General features: G+C 55.1%; 6 protein-coding genes across 6 annotated transcripts; 2 read left to right on the forward strand and 4 right to left on the reverse strand.

Moving 5' to 3' along the window:
• Positions 1 to 353: 353 nt before the first annotated feature.
• CGGC5_v005097 (putative fructose-bisphosphate aldolase) lies at positions 354 to 1,229 on the reverse strand (the record flags this gene model as incomplete). The annotated part of the gene is made up of 1 exon (XM_032032003.1): positions 354 to 1,229. The coding sequence occupies one exon, from the start codon at positions 1,227 to 1,229 to the stop codon at positions 354 to 356; it is 876 nt and encodes a 291-aa protein (XP_031893181.1).
• Positions 1,230 to 1,763: 534 nt separating this feature from the next.
• ltnD-1 (L-threonate dehydrogenase) lies at positions 1,764 to 3,113 on the forward strand (the record flags this gene model as incomplete). Its single annotated transcript, XM_032032014.1, has 1 exon — positions 1,764 to 3,113. One exon carries the CDS (start codon positions 1,764 to 1,766, stop codon positions 3,111 to 3,113), a length of 1,350 nt encoding a protein of 449 aa, XP_031893182.1.
• Positions 3,114 to 3,576: 463 nt separating this feature from the next.
• Positions 3,577 to 6,096, reverse strand: PHHY-1 (Phenol hydroxylase; the record flags this gene model as incomplete). The annotated part of the gene is made up of 7 exons (XM_032032025.1): positions 3,577 to 4,665; positions 4,726 to 4,961; positions 5,023 to 5,545; positions 5,607 to 5,618; positions 5,675 to 5,849; positions 5,942 to 5,968; positions 6,059 to 6,096. 7 exons carry the CDS (start codon positions 6,094 to 6,096, stop codon positions 3,577 to 3,579), a joined length of 2,100 nt encoding a protein of 699 aa, XP_031893226.1.
• Positions 6,097 to 9,142: 3,046 nt separating this feature from the next.
• Positions 9,143 to 10,550, forward strand: CGGC5_v005100 (uncharacterized protein; the record flags this gene model as incomplete). Its single annotated transcript, XM_032032036.1, has 4 exons — positions 9,143 to 9,295; positions 9,352 to 9,578; positions 9,631 to 9,770; positions 9,817 to 10,550. The coding sequence occupies 4 exons, from the start codon at positions 9,143 to 9,145 to the stop codon at positions 10,548 to 10,550; spliced, it is 1,254 nt and encodes a 417-aa protein (XP_031893227.1).
• A 1,236-nt stretch (positions 10,551 to 11,786) lies between these two features.
• On the reverse strand, positions 11,787 to 15,039 carry vpr-16 (Minor extracellular protease vpr; the record flags this gene model as incomplete). Its single annotated transcript, XM_032032047.1, has 10 exons — positions 11,787 to 11,898; positions 11,951 to 12,195; positions 12,257 to 12,344; positions 12,395 to 12,503; positions 12,553 to 12,662; positions 12,716 to 14,031; positions 14,089 to 14,203; positions 14,253 to 14,349; positions 14,412 to 14,472; positions 14,536 to 15,039. 10 exons carry the CDS (start codon positions 15,037 to 15,039, stop codon positions 11,787 to 11,789), a joined length of 2,757 nt encoding a protein of 918 aa, XP_031893185.1.
• A 679-nt stretch (positions 15,040 to 15,718) lies between these two features.
• CGGC5_v005102 (Satratoxin biosynthesis SC1 cluster protein 4) lies at positions 15,719 to 17,199 on the reverse strand (the record flags this gene model as incomplete). Its single annotated transcript, XM_032032059.1, has 6 exons — positions 15,719 to 16,175; positions 16,235 to 16,402; positions 16,461 to 16,666; positions 16,735 to 16,802; positions 16,853 to 16,889; positions 17,002 to 17,199. 6 exons carry the CDS (start codon positions 17,197 to 17,199, stop codon positions 15,719 to 15,721), a joined length of 1,134 nt encoding a protein of 377 aa, XP_031893186.1.
• Between the last annotated feature and the right edge of the window lie 1,749 nt (positions 17,200 to 18,948).

Here is an 18,948-nt window from a genome sequence, read left to right on the forward strand (position 1 = left end):
TATCTTTAGTGCCAACTTACATTAAAGATGGCTCACTGCAAGTCCGCTGAGTAAGAAAGACCCAGGGCCTAAATAACTGGATATTGCAACCTCGTCAATTACAACAGCAACCTATGAGTGACAGTCCTCGAGTTTATGATTCTCAAGAGGCGACCTAGCTGACCAACCGGTAGTGTGTCTCGTGGCTCATCTGGCTTGGACAGCGCACAAATACCATCTCGAAAGGGATGGGGGTGATTTTCGGGCACTGAATACAGAATCGATTGGGAAAGTGAGTATTTTAGAGAAACTGCCTATTATAATGGAGAGCCATGTCATTATTCTCTACATACAGTACTCTCACCCATCACTCCTTATGCTGCCTTGGCCTTGCCTGCAGAACGGAACCAGTGCATGTACTTCTCACATGCCGCCTGCATATCCTTTGTGCCGGCCTCGATAGTAGCAGTAATTGGGCGGCCGCGAGCCTTTTCTTGCGCCGGCGCATAGTGGTTGTTGATGCCCTTGTTGATGTTGATCTTCACCACTCCCCTCTCGATGCAGCGGTTGAAAAGGTCCTCGTCAAAGGGGTCGCAGCCATGGAGAATCAGCCGTACGCGGTCTCCAACGCCCTTGTTAACATTCTCAAGGCGGTCAAACTCCAACTTGATCCCTCTAGGCCCATACTCGCCATGGACATTCCCAAACGCCGGCGCAAGCATCTCAATGCCCGTCGCCACAAACTCCTCCGCCTGCTCCGGCGTCGTCAGCACGCCCTCTAGATCCACCGTCTCCGCCACGCCGTCCTCGCCGCCCTCGATGCGCCCGGGCTCCGCCTCCGTTGCGATGCCCCGCGCGTGGCAGTAGTCCACCAGCTCGCGCGTTAACGCGAGGTTCTCCTCCTTCTCGTAGTGGCTCATGTCGACCATGATGCTGTCGAAGCCGTCGGGGATATCCGCGGCCTGGCGGACGAGCTCCGGCGTCTGGCAGTGGTCGAGGTGCAGCGACACCGGCACGGAGGCGCTGTGGCACAATTCTGCGGCGGCGCGGACGAGGGCGCTGCCGGCGTATTGCATCGCCCACGGGAACAGCTGGACCACGGCCGGGGATGATGTTGCCTCGGCGGCTCTGACGGAGGCGACGACGGCCTCGAGGTTGTAGCAGCAGAAGCCTGCGACCGCGTAGCCGCCCTCATGGGCGGCGTTGACGATTTGCATCGTGCGGTTCTGGGAGAGGGGTGGGCGCGGCATTGTGGGTGTATTGATGGTATTCTGAAGACGGAAGATGGGGTTGTGTGAGCCGATGTGGCAGCGCAATGTAGATAGCGAGGAAATAGACTGTGTAGTAGAATTATCTTCAAATTCAAAGCAAGCTTTCAACAACTTGTCTGAGTAGTCAACATCAGGTCATTTGAGGACATTCCAAAATCGCGGACTTCGTCCCGAGGGGTAATGCCGGATTGCGGGGGATCTTGAATTTAGGCGGAAATGAACCGATTTTCCGCGCGGGGCCGCAGGGACGGATGGGATTCGGAGCTCCAATCGGTTCGGCAGAATGACATGTTACCCCGAGGGACGGATTGTTTACCGAACCAAAGAGAGGGTCCTGTCCGATTTCGCCTTATCATCATGAGATTCTTTCTTCCCTCTCGCTTCGCTTGTTTCATTCTCATGCATGACGAAGTTGCCTGCTAGACCTCATCCGAGTTTGATCCCTTCCACCATCTCCAAGACAACTTGAAAGATATTGTTTGAGCTGCGGATATTCTGAAATCACACTTCGCGATGGGATCCGCAAAGCCCTCAACGGCCTTCATTGGCCTGGGAGCCATGGGCTTCGGAATGGCCAACAACCTCATCCGCGAGGGATACCCGGTCACAGGTTTCGACGTGTGGGCGCCGACGCTGGAGAAGTTCAAGCAGGCAGGAGGTCTCACGGCGACCAGTCCAGCGGAAGCTGTTGCAGGGAAGCAGTTCTGTGTCTGCATGGTTGCGACGGCAGAGCAAGCACAGAGCATCATCTTCGAAGGCGATGCCGCGTTGGTGAAGGCCCTCCCACAAGAAGCTGTCCTGCTTCTGTGCTCAACAGTGCCTTGCGGATATGTGCAAGGTCTGGAGAAGGAGCTGGTCGAGAAGGGTCGCGGCGACATCTTCCTCGTCGACAGTCCTGTATCGGGAGGCGCTGCTAGGGCAGCGGCGGGCACGCTCTCGATAATGGCAGGCGGCTCAGAAGAGTCCATCAGCAGAGGCCTGCATCTCCTCCAGGCCATGTCGGACCCCGAGAAGCTGTACATCGTCAAGGGCGGCATCGGGGCAGGAAGCAACATGAAGATGTGCCACCAGGTCCTCGCCGCCAACCAAATTCTCTCTGCGAGCGAGGCGATGGGCTTCGCGAGCCACCTGGGCCTCGACCTTCCCAGCACCGGTGAGCACATCGTGAAGTCGGAGGGATGGAGCTGGATGCACGAGAACCGACTGCCGCGAATCCTCGATCCCGAGTTTAAGCCCATCGCGAGCGCCGTCACAATCATCCTTAAGGACACGAGCATCATCACCTCAGAAGCCCGGCGAGCTGGATTCCCGACACCAATGACGAGCACCGCAGAGCAAGCTTATTTCACGGCGCTGGGAAGAGGCTGGGGCCCGGACGACGATGCTGCATTGCTTCGCTTGTATATCGAGGGCAAGGGGAAGATCGGACCCGTCAAGCCGACTGTGAAGACGGAAGAGGCCAAGCTGAAGCTCGTCGTCAACCTCCTCTGTGGAATCCACCTCTGCGCAGCAGCTGAGGCCCTCGCATTTGCGCATTTCGTCGGCTTGGACCTGGAGCAGGTCTTTGAGCTGTGCACCAACGCAGCCGGCGGAAGCAAGATGCTCTCGAGCGAAGGCAGACACATCCTAGACGCTTTCAAGAACGGCAGCGCCGGCCAGGGTTGGGCAGCTTCAGACGGCCAAGCCGCTCTGCAGACAGTAGCGCAAGAGCTGCAGGAAGCCGTCGACGAAGCGCAACGCCTCAAGCTGCCGCTGTTCCTGGGCGCGGAGGCGCTCAACCTGATCCACATCAGGCTGCAGAGCGCCGGAGACAAGGCCGGCAGTTTGGCGCTGGGGTCTGTCGTCAGTGGTTGGACCGCATGAGAATGGTGCAGCATGAGCCGCGACCGGAGTTTTAGACGCAGCGTTATGTCGTGTGACGTAGACTTGCCCCATAATTCGGATAATTCTCCTCACTTCGCGTGTACTTGAAGATTTCGTGTTCGGTGACTGATGCAGCGAGATACGTGGAGTGGCTACCTCGCGGCGGAGCTCCTCTGCGGATGCGGAAAACGGTTATCCGCAGACATCCGAGTTTAGTCATCCGGGCTACTCCGGTGCCTCAGACGGTGTTCCGGGACCCACAGGCCCGAGATCGGCGGGAGGCCGGACTCACCGGGCCCGAACTGGGCAGGAGCAACTGCGAGACCTATTTCACTGGTCAGTGAAGCCTGTTTCCAGGCATATTGAGCTCGTGGTTCGACTCATGGGTTAGATTTGTCGTTTCTATTCTCAATACCAAAATAATTACATGAATTCGTGCAGCGTTGCGGCCTAGCTCAGCCTATCATCGGACCGGCAGCTCAGTGCCGTTCGTGCCGTTGGCGTGACCATTGACACCGTTGGTAGCACCCTGTCCCAGAACCAAGCATCCTTCAAAGTACTTCTGCAACTGGTCGAAGTCCTCCAGCTCACCAACCCACGCAACGTACTGGTCAGGGCGGACAGCGACAACGCAGCCCCTCTGCTTGTCGACGCCGTAGTTCTTGTACGCATCGCCGAAGCCCTCGTGGTAGCTCTCGTCGTCCACGTAGACCTTGTTGTAGTCCCAGCCGAAGTGGGGGTCCAGAGGGTGGAGGATGTCAGGGAAGTCGCGGAGCAGCTCCGTCTCGGTGCGCTTCGCGGAGTGGATGGTGAGGACCTCGATGACGCTGTCGATGGGGGCGCCGGCGGGCGTCGCCTTGCGCAGGAAGTTCTCGGGCGCATCCAGCGCCGCGGCGAACTTGTCAACGCGGGCCTTCTGCGCGGCGTCCAGGATGTTGCCGGCGAAGAGAACAACGCGGAAGCGACCGTCCGCCTTGAGGCGCTCCTGGAAGTGCCACGGGCGCGCGCAGGCCTGGTTGAGGACCTTGAAGCTGTTGAAACGCATACCGACGGGCAGGCCAGAGGCAAGAGCCTGCTTCTTCTCGAACTCCTCGGCGGTAACAGCGACGGCTGTAGCCTCGACGGCCTTGCTGCCGTCACCCTGCTCCAGCGCATCACCAGCCTTGATCACGAGGTTGCTGGGGCCGTAGTTGACCGAAAGACCCGAGGCGAACATGTTGCCCTTGAGGAAGGCGTCCTTGAAAACCTCCATGCTAACGCCCTCGGCGTCCATGACGTCCTTGGCGGGGCGGCCGGAGAAGAGACGGGAGAAGCGGTGGTCGAACTCGATCAGGTCCTGGGCAACACGGCGACGCTCGCTCTGGTACGTGCTGAGGATGCTGCGCTTGGCGATACCCTTGGCAGCCAGGGCAACCTTCCATCCGAGGTTGTAAGTGTCCTGCATGGAGACGTTCATGCCCTGCCCGGCCTTGGGGGAGTGAGTGTGGACGGCATCACCGGCGAGGAAGACGCGGCTGTGCGCGTCGAAGGTGGTGCCGACACGCTGGCCAATCTAGAGAAGTGTGTTAGTTGAGATCGAAACTTACGCCTCAATCATCAATCGACGACATACCTGGTAAGCAGTCCACCAGTCGCAGTACTCGTACTCAATCTTGTACGGGCTGAGAATCTTCTGAGCAGCCCCAAAGATGATTTCAGGGGTGATCTTGGAGCGGTCGGCTCTTCCTGAGACGTCGGTGCTGATCTCCTTCAATTGGATGTACAGGCGGACCAGCTTGTTCTCTCTGGGAATAACCATCAAACTGCCGTTCTCCGCAGAGTGAATGGCGCATCGCATGCGGATATCAGCTACCATCCCACATTAGCGCTCATGTAAGACCCACGTCACACCAGGACCAGCGTCACTCACGGAAGTCGGTGATGGGGATGATGTCCATGACACCCCAGATGAAATCCGTCGCCTCGCCGTCAAGCTCGAAGCCCAGCTGCCTGCGCGTCCAGCTACGGGCGCCGTCGCAGCCGATGACGTACTTGGCGTGCACGATCTCGCTGTCGCCGGCGCGGGCCTTGCTCTTGCGGATGAGGTCGTCCTCATCGTCGTTCTGGACGAGGTTGCTGCGGAAGAGGCCGTCGGCGACCTTGCTCGCGTTGGCGGCCTGCGGCGGCGTGGACTCCTCCTCGTTGAGCTGGCGGAGCTTGACGGTCACGGGGTAGGCGGCGTCGTCGTCGACCTTGGACTCGTCGATCGTGAGGGACTCGGGGAGCACGCCGCGCTCGACCTCGATGGCGCCCTTGGAGTGCTTCTTGATGTTCTCGAGGAAGAAGCGCTCGATGCGGCCCTGGTGGAGGACGATCTGCTGGAAGCGGGAGAGGCCGACGATGGTGTCGGGGATTCTGTCGCTGCGGCGGATGATGCCATCGTTGCCGGGGTTCTATCATGGAAATGAGCATATTACATCAACAGCTGCCAAGAGTGATGAGATGACTACGCACCCACATGCAGATCTGTGTGAATTAGTTAGCGAAACACACCGTCACACAATACCATGAAGATCTCATACCTCAATCATGTGGTTGGCCTCCTTCCACGCGCGGTCCGCGAAGCCAAGCGAGTCAAAGATCTCCAGACTGCGACATTGCAGGCCGTCGGCCTGGCCGCAGAAGATCTTGGTGTTTCTCTTGTCGACGATGCGAGCCTTGACGCCGCAGTGCGCCATCCACGCGGCAGCCATCAACCTATCCGGCGCCTCATCGTTAGCTTCCCCGTCGCCACCGTCGAAAAGAAAGCATGGCCGCCACCAAGCGCGACTGCGCGAGACTAGACTTACCCCGCAGGGCCGGCGCCAATGATGAGCCTATGATGATGGCAATAAGATCAGTAAACGGGCTCTCATGAAACGTGCTTGCTGTTTCCAGTCTGGGGGAGGGGAAAAATGACAACTTACACGTCGACATTGCTCTCGGGAACCTGTGCGCTCGCCATCTCGTCAAATGTGCCTTCGTCCGGAAAGCGTGCTCGGGCGTCTGTAAAGCCGGTTGGCGATGTCAGGGGAAGAGGACTAGAGTTTGGGGTGGGAGGATGTCAAAGGAAAGCAAGGGAGACGGAGAGAGCTGTGCGTGCGAACGTTCAGGGTCGGCGAGAAGTCAAAGGAAACAAACAAGTTCGCGCAACAAGCTATCAAAGGTTGCGAGGGGAGGGAGGGCATACGAGCATCTTGACTCGTTCCTCGATAGCACCTTGGGCCTGCGCGTCTTGGCCTGGTGTCCACACAACGTTCGATGAGGACGCTTTCGCAATGGGACGGGGACACACACACGGGTTGGTTGGGCTGGTTGCGCCGATGGATGGATGGATTCAGGGTGGGATGGCCGCCGACCTGAGTGTCGAGACTGCGGGGTGTTGGACACGACCCAGGACCCTACCCTACCGGCCCTGGGCTCTCTCTGTTCCCCGGTGGAGAATGGTGACCATCCGTCCAGCGTCCGGGAGCGTCCCGCCGACAAGGGCCCGGTTCATGGGCCATCGTTGATCTGTACCATTTTTGGACGCAGTCGGGGAGGGACCATCACCGAAATGGAAAAGCAGGCTGCTTGTCCGTGCGCCCGTTGTCCGTTGATATGGGGCGCCGTTGGATGTTCAATTCAAACGGCGCGCCGTTGGGCGTGGGGATGTGTCTTGGTCTTGGATTCTGAGCGGACGAGGGCCGAAATGATCGTTCAAGCCCAACCTCATCCCTTGAGCTGTTGTTTATGTTATCACGTTGATGCCCGGAAGAGTCTGCCCCCGTGGAAGCGAAGTCTGGGTGATGAGCTGCCGGCATGAGCACACAGCATCTGGTTGGAGAGAGAAGCACGGCACTAAAGAGACGGGGAAGCACGGAGGCCTAAGCCCGGCATTTCCGGGTTTTGTTGCTTGATTGATATCTGACAGTAGTGCGCCACCGACACACTGGTTACTGGTATGCTTTCTTTTTCTTCAACAACCACACTGCAGTCTCTAAAAAGAGTTGCCGAATCCGCGATTGTGTTTGTGTAAGCGAGGTCTGCGAGCTTCTCGGCGTATCAATCAACTGGGCACTTCAGGACTGGCCCTTTGTGACGACCAGACAGAGCAAGTGATTCGCAATTTCTCCCACCCTCCCGGGCGTTTTTAAACCGGGGCCATTGCGAACCGTAATTTGTGGACAACGGTGCGATTCTTCTGAGGATCCCACCGGCGGCAGTTACGCTCGACAAGGCGGTTGCAACGGTACAGATTGCAGAATGGCCAGTTGACGTGGCACTAGGAACGACAAGCTTATGAACTGGAGACTTTCGACCTCGATGCCCGCAGCTTCCCTTCTCCTCCTCCTCCGCCCGCAAGGGACGATGGATCAATGCTGCAACGGCGCCCCATTGCGATAGAGACCTAATTGCGCAAGTATATGCCGTCCCAGAGTCTCATTCGCCGGCAGAGCTGTTGTTGTCTCCTCAATAACTGGAGTAACCCGCGGGCCCTTGCACCATTCCCCCCCTGGGCAGACATTTTCCACTGTGGAGGACGGACGAGCCCCCGGGCAGAAATCATCTGCAGCAGGTCCTGCGCCCTCCTGCGCGCCTTTGGGGTTTTGCCCGGCGGTTCCACCAAGATACTACCTGTTGGAGCACCTCAGCGATTCATTTTCGTTATTGGAACTGAACCTGACTCGAGTCACATGTAAAATCCGACCGGAGATGTTTTTGCGAAGGGGACAATATCCGAACGCGCAATGAAAGTCGTAGACGTCTCCAGACTGTTCACATATGTTTCTCTCGACATTATTATGATGCGATGATCTAGTACATCTTAAGGAACCGTAACCTTGATGCTACATACACCGCGATGGATTGATATGCTGCACTCGAATGTCCCAGTGGCTGGGGTCGTGTTTTAGTTTTTGGCGAGGAATCCTGTGCAGCGGTACCGGTACTGCCAAGGTTGACATTCCTACGGTTCCATTGGGCTGCTGCATCAGAGAAATGACAGAAGCGACGCCGACCCAGTCTTCTCTGGCCGCAGCCCGAGGGAAGGCCAAGCGCTCGACGCGGTTCGGCGGCTCATCATTCATGTCGTGATATCATGTCGTTTCATGCAAAGCAGCAGGGGAAAAGAAGCCAGGGGAGCCGCATTGGGTGTGGTCGAGGTTGCCGGTCCAGCCACCGGGGTTGAAGATATCAGTAATGTGTAGCTCGATGACATGCTGCAGGTGCCTCCCCCCAACGGCTCGGTCCTAAACATGCACTCTGACAGGAGCTAGCAGATTACTCAACACCCAATCGCAATTTGTCGATGCTGTTATATCACGGTGGCGTTGCGCCACAAGTCGCACCTCTCGTTTCCAGAGAGTCCAGAACTTTACAATGCTTTTTCCCAGCCCAGATCAACTCGACTCCTCAGAGGGCCCCGTCCTCCGGTTCCCCGAGGTAAACCTTCGATCGGACGGTTTGGTCCTCATCGTGTAGTATTAGTGTGGACTTGTCGATGGGTCTGATTCCTACCGTTGCTATCGAAAGCGGAGTTGAGGACCCCCCTTGCCCTTGGGAACCGCAGACGGAAGTGCCGCTCCTGGGCCCTTGATCCCAAGCCCTTTGAGTCGAGCGTAACGGGCTCGCATCTTCTCGTAATACCCTGCAGCTTCATTTGCGATCGGCACCTCACGGCCCTCAACGTCGTGAACGTTTTGGGAACACTGAACCAGGAGAGCCGGGTTCAGGGACAAGCACAAGGCTGGTAAAGGGATGGAAGCAGTTACGAATGAACGATTCAGGCGCCTTGTCGCAACGAAACCTGGTTACGTCCTCTTCGCTTCAGAGCTTTTTTACCTCCTCTTCTCTTGTTGACGGTGCTTATTATTTACTATTTTGTCGTCCGCCCCCGATCTATCTCAACTTTCTTTCGGTTTAGCCGCGGGGACCCAACTTTCCCAACATCTTGTTTGTCCATCACCCCCTTCCCCCTCATCCGATACGTTGCTGGTGCGCGGGCCGAAGCTGGCAAGGGAACAGCAAACATGTCTGCGGAAGCTGCGAACGCGTTCATCCGAGAGGTCTGGGGCCTGCAAGGTGCCGCGTACCTTGTTGTTGGGCTTCGGTACTACAGCCGGCTCTCGACTCTGGGATGGAGGAAGTTTGCGTGGGATGATTTCCTGATGGGAGTGGCAGTTGTGAGTTGACACCTGATCCTTCTAACTTATCGCATGACTAAATGTTGTGCTTGTAGTTAGTTTATACCGCCGAGTCCGTTGCAGCATATTTTGTTGTTGCATATTGGAAAGGAGTTGCCAACAATGGCATGACAGATGAAGAACGAGCCGCGCTAAGTCCATCATCGGAAGAGTATATGTTACGAGTAAACGGTTCAAAGACACATGTCATTGGACTGTTGCTATACACAACTCTGTTGTGGCTGTTGAAAGGATGCTGGGTTATCTACTACTCCCGTCTGACGTGAGCACCGCCTACGAAATACTTCGCAACTCTGAGCTGATCTCGATTCTAGCGACGGCGTGCATAAGATGAGGCGCATCATCTTCTGGGCCTACATCATCATGCCCGTCACTTATGTCTCCTGTCTACTTGTCGCTTTCTTCAAGTGTATTCCCTTTGATCATCAATGGCAGATCAATCCCAACCCTGGCAGTAAGTTGAACAAATCGCACGGCATTCGCTTACTAACTGTCAACAGACCATTGCCTGCCCGCTATCTCTTTCATTCAAACCATCTTCGTCATGGCAATGAACACGGCCACCGACTTCTACCTTATGGCGATCCCCCTTCCCATGGTCTGGAAGTCCCACCTGCCGTGGAGGAAGAAGGTCACCTTGTTGATCATGTTCAGCGGTGGTTTCCTCGAGATGGCCTTCGGCATCCTACGCTGCGTCTCCATCCTCACCGCCGGCGAAACAGACAGCGCACAGTCGGGTTACTGGTCCGTCAGAGAGTCTTTCGTGTCCGTCGTGCTGACCAACATGCCGATGGTGTACCCCCTCTTCAAGACCGTCATCGACAAGAGCCGCAACGCGAGCACCAACAAGAGCGGTGCCATGGGCGACAGCCAGGGCTACAGACTGGGCAGCTACCCTGGAAAGAAAGGACCGTCCAGCCATCCTCTTTCCATCCCGGACGAGACAAAGTGGGGGTCGAAGGAACATATTGTTGCTAACTCGGCCGAGAAGGGGGCTAGTTCGGGGGGCGAAGAAGCCTCTATTGATTCGGGCTCGGGCAAGCAGCCATCCAGCCCCTATCTGCCTCACACCGACGCCGAGGTGGCGGCGGATAGCGGAAACAACGCTATGAGGTCGAGGAAGCACGAGCAGAACAAGATCGTGGTTACTACGGAGTACAAGATCTCAAGGGCGACCCCTGAGCCGCACATGTATCACATGCCTCACAGGTCTTCACGGCAGGACTTCCACTAGGATGGGTTTAACGGTTGGAGGCAACAACATTATGAGATGTTTACCAGTAGGCAGGGACTAAAAGGATGCGAATACCCAGGGTGGCTATCGGAGCGAAAAGTGCGGGCGCTTCGGAATGTTCTGTATACCTATTCAAAAACACATGTAATTTAGGAAACGATTGAATGTACAAGCTAATTACTACCCACTATCCAGAGGATCCGTCACCGTGAACCGCGACCCAACCCGCACCGATCCGGAAAGATCTCGTCTATCATGGTCCGATAAACACCATCAAGCTTCCCTGAGCACAGGTACAATTGGCAAGATTGACGCTGAAGGATTGCGCACCTCCAGCTAATTCCGGCAACCCAAGGAAATCATCCTCTGCAACGGTCCAAATGCCGTAGAGCCGCGCATTTTGAAACGGGTTCCCTCGTCGATCCGTGATCCACCCCTCCGTCCGGGACCCATTTTGACAGTCCAGCACGGACTGGGATCGTGGTGTCTCTTCAAGACCGAACCCCTGTACTTTCCCTGCATCCAGCTGACTCGGGCTCACCTTGTTCTCTCTGGTCACTCGTCGTCTCACGGATGATTCCCGTTCCCTTCCCCGAAGTAAGCACTCTATTCGCTCTCGACAGGGCGTCAGGGTGTCATAGCGGCGGGTCCAATTCTGACAATCGAATGATTAAGCGTTTTGCGCGGCGATGAACCCGAGAGAGCTCGCCGAGACGTCGTGTCTTGTCGATTGGAGCCCAGGTCAGGATGTCATGGACGAACGAAGAACTGTGTGGCCGCACATAGCACCGTCGACGATGAGAAGGGCAAATATGTTTTTGAGATACTTGCGCATCTGTTTTAAGTAGCCATGTTCTTATCTGCAAGTAAATTGTATTCGACAAAGATGCACAAGTTCACTACAAAAAGCATCCATGGACCAATCAGTTGGCTACACCTTGTCGACTCCCCATGCTGACTTACTGAGGCAAGCGATAGCCTTTCTCTGGGGGCACTACGGGTTGAGTACCCAGATCGTACGATATAACGATTGGTACTATGGTTTATACTGGGTTGTACCTCTTCAATGTTTCATCTTGGTCTGCAGCGGTAGGTAGTGTGACAATCGAGCATCTTTTTCTGATCTGTGCTATTGTCTACTCGACATACTAGCACACAAGCTGATGATTTTGAGAACGGTAATCCTTCTTCAGTTCGAGTCCTCACAATGAAACGCTCTTTGAATGCATAGCCCGACTAGGCCTCAAATGTGCTTCCTGGCAACACAGTGATGGCGGGGGTCGTCCAGATGTCCCAGTCCCCAGCGACCTCGCGTACACCAAAAGGCCGCAGAGCTGCGATCCGGAAACTTCTACAGTCAGCATTTCATATTCAGATGTAATATGGTCAGTGGGACTCACGTGTATGATCCAGGCAGCACCTGGGATCCATTGGCATATCTTCCGAGCCAGTAGTAGATACCATTTCGGCCATTTGGTTGAGTATACAGAGGGAAAGAGAAGATGTCATCTTCACTGTCCTCGCCAGGAATGAACCAAGAAGAGCTTGCAGTGCCGTTCCAGCTGGTGGCCGAGCCTACGAAGCCCTTCTCGCCAACGACGGGAGGATAGGACCATTCAGCCTCGGAGTAGTTGCCGTGGAAAATCTATGTGACGATAATCAGTTGGTGAAATCTCACGGTGTTTCAAGACTTTTGGATGACTCACGTCCCAGCGGAGCTCCTCGGTTCCCCAGAGTAAGCGCGTGGTCAGCTTGGGGAAATCCTGGGCCTCCCGCGTAAGGTTGAATGTGAAGCTATCAACTGTCAGCGTTGCCTTGAAAGTGAATGTTATGGCTCATCTCACTTGGACTTTTGCTCAAGCCTGATGCTGTTGACTCCTGAAACCAAGTTTGGAAGGCTCCAACCGTAGGCCCAGACACTTTCGATGGTCTGTCTCAAGTCGGTGGCGACACCTGTCGGGTCATGAGTTACACGCCTTCTATCAGACTGGGAGATAATTACCGAAGTACGGGACACCCAGTTCCTCGCCATTGCTACCACTCACGAGCACCTTTCCGCTGTAAACTGGAAGTTTTGTGGCATTGACACCTTCAGGTGCCTTGAAAGTGAATCTGCCCATTTTGTAAGCCGTCTGTGAGGAATGAAGTGCATCGCGGAAACTCACTCCACAGTTTTCGTCTCTCCCGGTCCAATAGCAACCTCCGTAGGCAAGGCAACCTCAGGAGTCATCTTGACGGGGTTGATCTCCGCATACAGAGGGATCGCTGGAATAAAAGTCTGTTGCTGGCCAGGGACTGAAGGCTCATAAGACTCGTAGCCACCCGCGTCCTGGAGTGAGAACTTGTAGGTGACAGACTCCGAGCCCTGGTTCGTGATGTCAACAGAGTGCGTGCCTGTGAAGTGAACAGTGTCGTTCAACTCAAACTTGCGGCCGTCAAAGCTAAGCTCAGTTGTGTAGCCCAAAACTCTCTCGGCGTCAACAAGGCCGCCTCCCACTTGGGTAGTTGGGGCCCAGAAACCATAGTCAGTGACGCTGGTAGCCCAGTCCGCCCAGGGAACGGCGCGGGCAGTAGTTGTGATGCGAGCGATGAGGCGCTTCGCCCATTCGGGCTCATCTTTATGCGCCGACCTTCCGCCAAACTTGCCAACCCACAAAGCAGCAATGCCGGATAAGTAAGGCGTTGCCATGCTTGTGCCACTGAGAACACGATACTCATTTGTCGGGTAGGTACTGAGAATCTTGGTGCCCGGGCCGGACACATCGGGTTTGAGAGCAAGATCATAGGTACTACCCCAGGAGGAGTACAGAGCGGGCCGTCCACCGCCAGCGTTCCGGATACCGACGTAGTGAGCTGTGTCAATATTGAAAGAAGCCGTCACGTTGCCGCCGGCTAGGATGGTGGAAACGATAGCCTCGCCGGCGCTACCCTCGATGGCCCCAGTGAGACCAACGCGGTTCGAACTGACAGGGCTCTGGTAGATGTCCAGGTTGTTGTAGAAGAGAATGTACTGCGCGCCAAAGGCAGCCACATTGGTATGCTTGGTCGACACGGTGCAACCGCCAAGTCTCACCAGAACTACAGTTTCGTTCAACTGAGGGGTATCCGCGGGCAAAGGCTGGCAGGCATCGTTCTCAACGGAAGCGTTCAAGGTGATCGGCTTGATCGGCCAATCGATGATGGTATCCGGGAAGAACCCTGAGCCCGGGACGTAAGCGACTTCGGTATTATTGGAGTTTCCATCGAGGTTGAAGTTGGCGGAAAAGGCCTGCGCGGGGAAAACGCCAGGATCGCTCGAGGCAACTGTCAAGACATGCTTTCCTGACGCGCCGTTGGCCATAGAGAAAGGGCCATCCTGTCCTGAGTTGCCGGCAGCGAAAACGACGACGACGCCATTATCGACGATCCTGGATGCCACCACAGCGAGGGCATTGTTGGTGAAGCCGCTGCCTTCGCCAACGCTGGCGCTGATGATGTCTGCCTGGAAGAGCTTTTAGCTACGATCCAATCAACACATTCACTATAATATTCAACTTACCCCTGAGTCGAAAGCCTTCAAGAAGCCTTCAATGACAGTCTCCTCATTCGAGTAGCCGCTGCTACCAAAGACTTTGAATGAAAGAAGCTTGGACTTGGGCGCAACCCCGACAAATCTTGGCAAGTTAGTTTAAATTTTAGCATAACTCTAGGCGAAGACTCAACTGATCACTTTGTCCCGCGATGATGCCGGCCACGTGCGTGCCGTGTCCGTATCTGTCCATGGGATCGTTGTCGGGCTGTGCGGGCGCGTCAGGCCACGCTGCCAACTCTAAATCAGCGCCTTTCACACAAACCCACCGGCTCCGAGGGGTTATCACGTACCATCACCGACAAGATCGTAACCACCGATCACCGTGTAGTTATCACCGAGGCCTCCTCCGAGCTGGCGTACAGATTATAAATCAGCTCAAATCATGTCGGGAACGGCGGCAAGTGTACTACTAACAGCCGGGTGGGTGTACTGGACACCGCTGTCAACGATTGCTACGACGGCACCTTCGCCTAGGATTCCATCCTCATGTAGGTTCTGAACGCCAGTGAGGCCGTGAACCGAGTAGTTCACCGCAGCCGCGTCGTCGCTGAATGACTCGCCCTCCACGGTCGGGAGCAGCTGCAACATCTGAGACTTGTAGACGGAAGCGACAACAGGCTCGTCATCGGACCCATCAAGCGAGCTCTGGATAGACTCGGCCGTGCAGCCATGGTCGCATTCGACGGCGATTCCGGGGAAGATGTCTGAGTCAAACCGCTTCACGACTTGAAGCCCGGGCAGCCCAGACGAAGCCTTGGAAGCCACGCGCGATCCGTGTGCGCGTGACTTCAGCTCGACGATGTATCTCTTGGGCGTCGCATCGCTAGCAGCACTCTCGTTGAGTGAGCGAGGCGCGAATTGATGCAGCGCATTAGCCGTGCTGAACAGCGCCGCAATGAGGGCTGCTTCCGCGCGCATGACTGTTGATGCGTGGTAAACGAAAACGAAAGTGAGCGTGTGCAAGGCACATGGCGAGCCAAACTTCACGTCATCGCGAGAGCGCGAAAGTCGCCGTTGAAGTATGCCATCTCGTCGCCAAGAAGCACGGCATGTTGTTTTTGACACCTGCCCAATGAGGTCCAGCGCGCATCATGCAATTTGTGATGGTTCGTTGTTTTTAACACGGGAAGATCCACTAGCGTTGCATTGCCGGACGAACTTGCGCCTTGAGAGGCTGTTTGAAGGGAAGTAATATGGGGGAACAGGGGCCGTTTAATGGCAAACACGGGACTAGCGTGGGCGATAGGAGGAATACGAAGTCTTCGGCATCGGGGCCCAGGGATCGTGACAGGGGCTGGTGGACGGATAGCTCCTCGGTCAATCTGCTTAAGGCTAACGGGACGTCATAATGTGACTGCAAGTTCGTACTTCGGTGACCATTGATGCTTCAGGCGAAAATCGCCTCGTTCGACGATTGATTACCCAAAGCGGAAAGTCTGTACCGACGTCCACTCGGCCTCATAGACAATAAGCTTCGACAGAGTTCGAAATCAAATCACTCTCAGAAGGGTTGACGGACTCATTGAAAGTTCCGTGAGACTGAAACGAAACATTGAAACTGATTTTCTCATTACGCTAACTGGTATCAAATCTGGTATCATTTCATCGGCGCCGGATTGTCGTCCAGTGGTATCGACTTCAGTCCCAACTCCAAATCCGACGACTCCACAATGCTATGACGCGAGCCATCAGTGTGATTCGTAGATCTCGCCCCAAATGTGTCGTGGTTCAGCTGTATTTCACTCCCATCCGAGACGTGCCTTGCGTGATTCGCTTTGTGTCCCGATTCCTTGGACCCAACTGTGGCAGGAACACCGTCTCCTGGCCCCGACCCCGGCCCACGTTCTCTCCCAACATCGTGATTTGTAGATCCCAGAAGTCGAGGGAAGAAGCGTCTTGCCAAGGGTTTTAATGTGATTAAGCAAGCGCAGACAATGGCCGTGTTCAATTCAATGATGGACCATTCGGCGATGCCTGGACTGTCGAACGTCGGATCGGTCGACTTGAAAGCCGAAGCTAGTGATGGAATACGCAATATTGATACTACACAAACACTGCACATGGCAGGTTAGGTCACACACTTGGCTCTCATGACGGAAATACCGGAACTTACAAGAACCCGAGTGCAAAAATCAGGTATAAGCTAATCTTTTGCTGGCGAGGTTGTTTTATCTTTGGAAGAATCGGCAAGGGGAGGATGAGGATCACAAAATCGGTAAAAATGTTGATGGCGGCGTTGGCGAACCAGGTAGCTCCCCTGTCAAGACATTTCCCAGGTGCACTGTAGTCCTGGTCAGCACTACAACAACCGCATTTCAGGCGAACAGAGTTCAACAGACCTTGGTTTCCAATTCTTCTCAAAGGGCAAACAAAACAGGACCGATGAGAAAACCGTCCATGTGGAGACTACCGCGACGAGAGATAGTGCAATGTAGCACGCTTTGCGGTAGTTGAGGTCTCGTAATACCCGCAGGTACAGCAGCAGTATAGAGACCTTGACGAAGGCCAGTCCGAGGTTGTAGAAGATTATAGTAATGTACGACCACTACTCATGACTATCAGCTTGACTCGACTTCAACGACTCATGGGACTGGACTAGTAGATTCTCCTTACCTTGAAGAAAGTCTGCTGTTGATGCACACTCAGTGTCTCGTATCGCTCGCCCATTCCAGTTATTGCTTCTGTCAGATAATTAGCAACCACAGAGGAAGAGGATGCTCAGGCTTCTTACGAATAGCCATCCCAGCGGATTGGCAGGCGGACCAAATCTGTTCCCAAATCCTCTCGTCAGTCTCATCGTTCTCTTTCATTGAACGTCCCTCAAAGCTCGAGCCGGATTGTCATCCATTTCCGATGTCTTTGGTGGTCATCTCAGCGTACCCATGCGATCAAAATCCACGCATCCTCCCACCCCAAAAGTCGCGCCGGTGATAGACGCGCATAGAACCTCAAGCCGACAATGATCCCCGAAAGAACCGCCGATGCCACTGCACATGATATGACAGACTGCCCCTGGGGCGCCAAACCGGGCGGGCCGCCGTCCTCAATGACGTCGACGTTGAAAGACTCCATGTCCATATCGATTCGCGACCGAGCCTTGGCCGTCGCCAAGATGCCTTGTAATCATCGAGTACCACGCCGTCAGAGACTAGATTCTTCGCTCGCGACGTCGCCTCTTCTCATTCACATCGTCTGTGAACAGTCGTCGGTGGGGCGGTGTTGATGTCTGGCCGTGGCTCTCATGCGCAAGCCAGCGTCGGACTGCGGGTCGCCGTTGGGTGGGAGGAGAAGAAGGGGGTTAAAGATGCTGCGGGCTGACTTGGGCAAAATATCAGACCCAAGCATGAAGGACAAGCTAGCGAGCGATTTAGAGTGTCGTTAGAGTCAAAGCGGTACCCCGGCATCATCCAGCCCTAAGGTGCTAAGAGGAATGCAAGGGGCGGAGGCGCTACACCATCTTGGCCAAGACACCCTGTTGACGCCCCGTCCCAAGGCCCAAAGAGGCCAAGAGGCTTCGCTGTTAGCTGGCAACAAGAAACCAAGCTGACGAGCTGAAGAGCCTCTGGAAAGGCTGCAGCGGTGTGGGAAGGGAACTAAACTCCGTTTCGTGAGGATAAAGCCGAAGGGATTGTTCCCTGTCCGTTGCCAGGGATGGGCGGGAAACAGGAGTCACGACCACGCAGACGAAGCTGTTAAGCTTCGCTGTAAAACCTCACATCGCAAGGATATCACAGGCCTGGAGGCATGGACAACTCGTCCGCCTAGGCAGCATGGCCCATGCCCCTCGAGTACTCGAACGGGCGTGCAGATCATCCGGAGTGACCTGCCTTGTTCGATAAAACAGGAGTGCCATTGGGCCATTGGCTGCATAAGTTTTGACTCCCGTATTGCTTAAGCTTCGTAACCTCAAAACATTGGCCCCCTGCTCTCTGTCTTCCCACCCATTCAGGTGGGATCCGTGAGGGGGAAAGGGCGCACGCACGAGCTAGAGAAGCGTGGTTGGCATGCATTTCGGGCTTGTCAGCCGAAAATGGGAGAGGTCTCAGACATGGAAACTAAGTTGGGAACTGGGATCAGCGCTTATGTTTTGACGAGCCGGTGGCTTGCTTTGGTGGCGTGTATGCTTTGAGATTAGGCCCATCACGTGAAGACATTGTCTGAGGGGAACACCCATGAGTTTGACTGCGGCCTTGACACAAGGAAAAAGTTGATTTCGTTCAAGTGATGTCAACGAGCGCGGGCCAGATGCTCCAACTCCACCGCCTGAACTATCAAAGTTGAAGTGTCTTCCCCGACAGAGGTGTTCCCCGAATGCGGACCGAATCAGAGAGAGCTTGTCTTGCAAGGTTGAAAGAGAAGGTCCATCCGCCCACCTAGCTCTTTGAGGTTATTCGTCCCGCACCTCACCCACCTACTGCATAGTACACGGAAAAGAGGACGGAAGTGTTCTGATCACCGGACGATGACCCAATATCGCAAGAGGATGCGCAAGGTGAGGCTGCAAACGAGGCCTAAGCTGAAATACGACAAATTCGCATTCGCGATAGACGCAGTTTTATCCATAAAGTCCGCCAAGATATGTCACATTGACGGCACTTTGATCCTTACAACAGGGAGATTGTTGAATTAGCCTCTTCATCCCCGGGTTAATGTCTTGGATGCGAAGGTCTAGACACGGAAATCTGGTGGCTTGAGCCACTTAGCGTTCAATGTCTTGGATCGGTTCTAGCGAGTCACTAATACGGCGATGGAGAAACTCCCGCCTCAGAACGGCGACAAGAGCGAGGAAGACTAGCAGTGAAGTGTCGTCAACTCATGTAATTTCGA

Source organism: Colletotrichum fructicola (assembly GCF_000319635.2).
Source record: "Colletotrichum fructicola Nara gc5 chromosome Unknown KSG_Nara_v1_contig03, whole genome shotgun sequence".
NCBI classification, from domain to species: domain Eukaryota; kingdom Fungi; phylum Ascomycota; class Sordariomycetes; order Glomerellales; family Glomerellaceae; genus Colletotrichum; species Colletotrichum fructicola.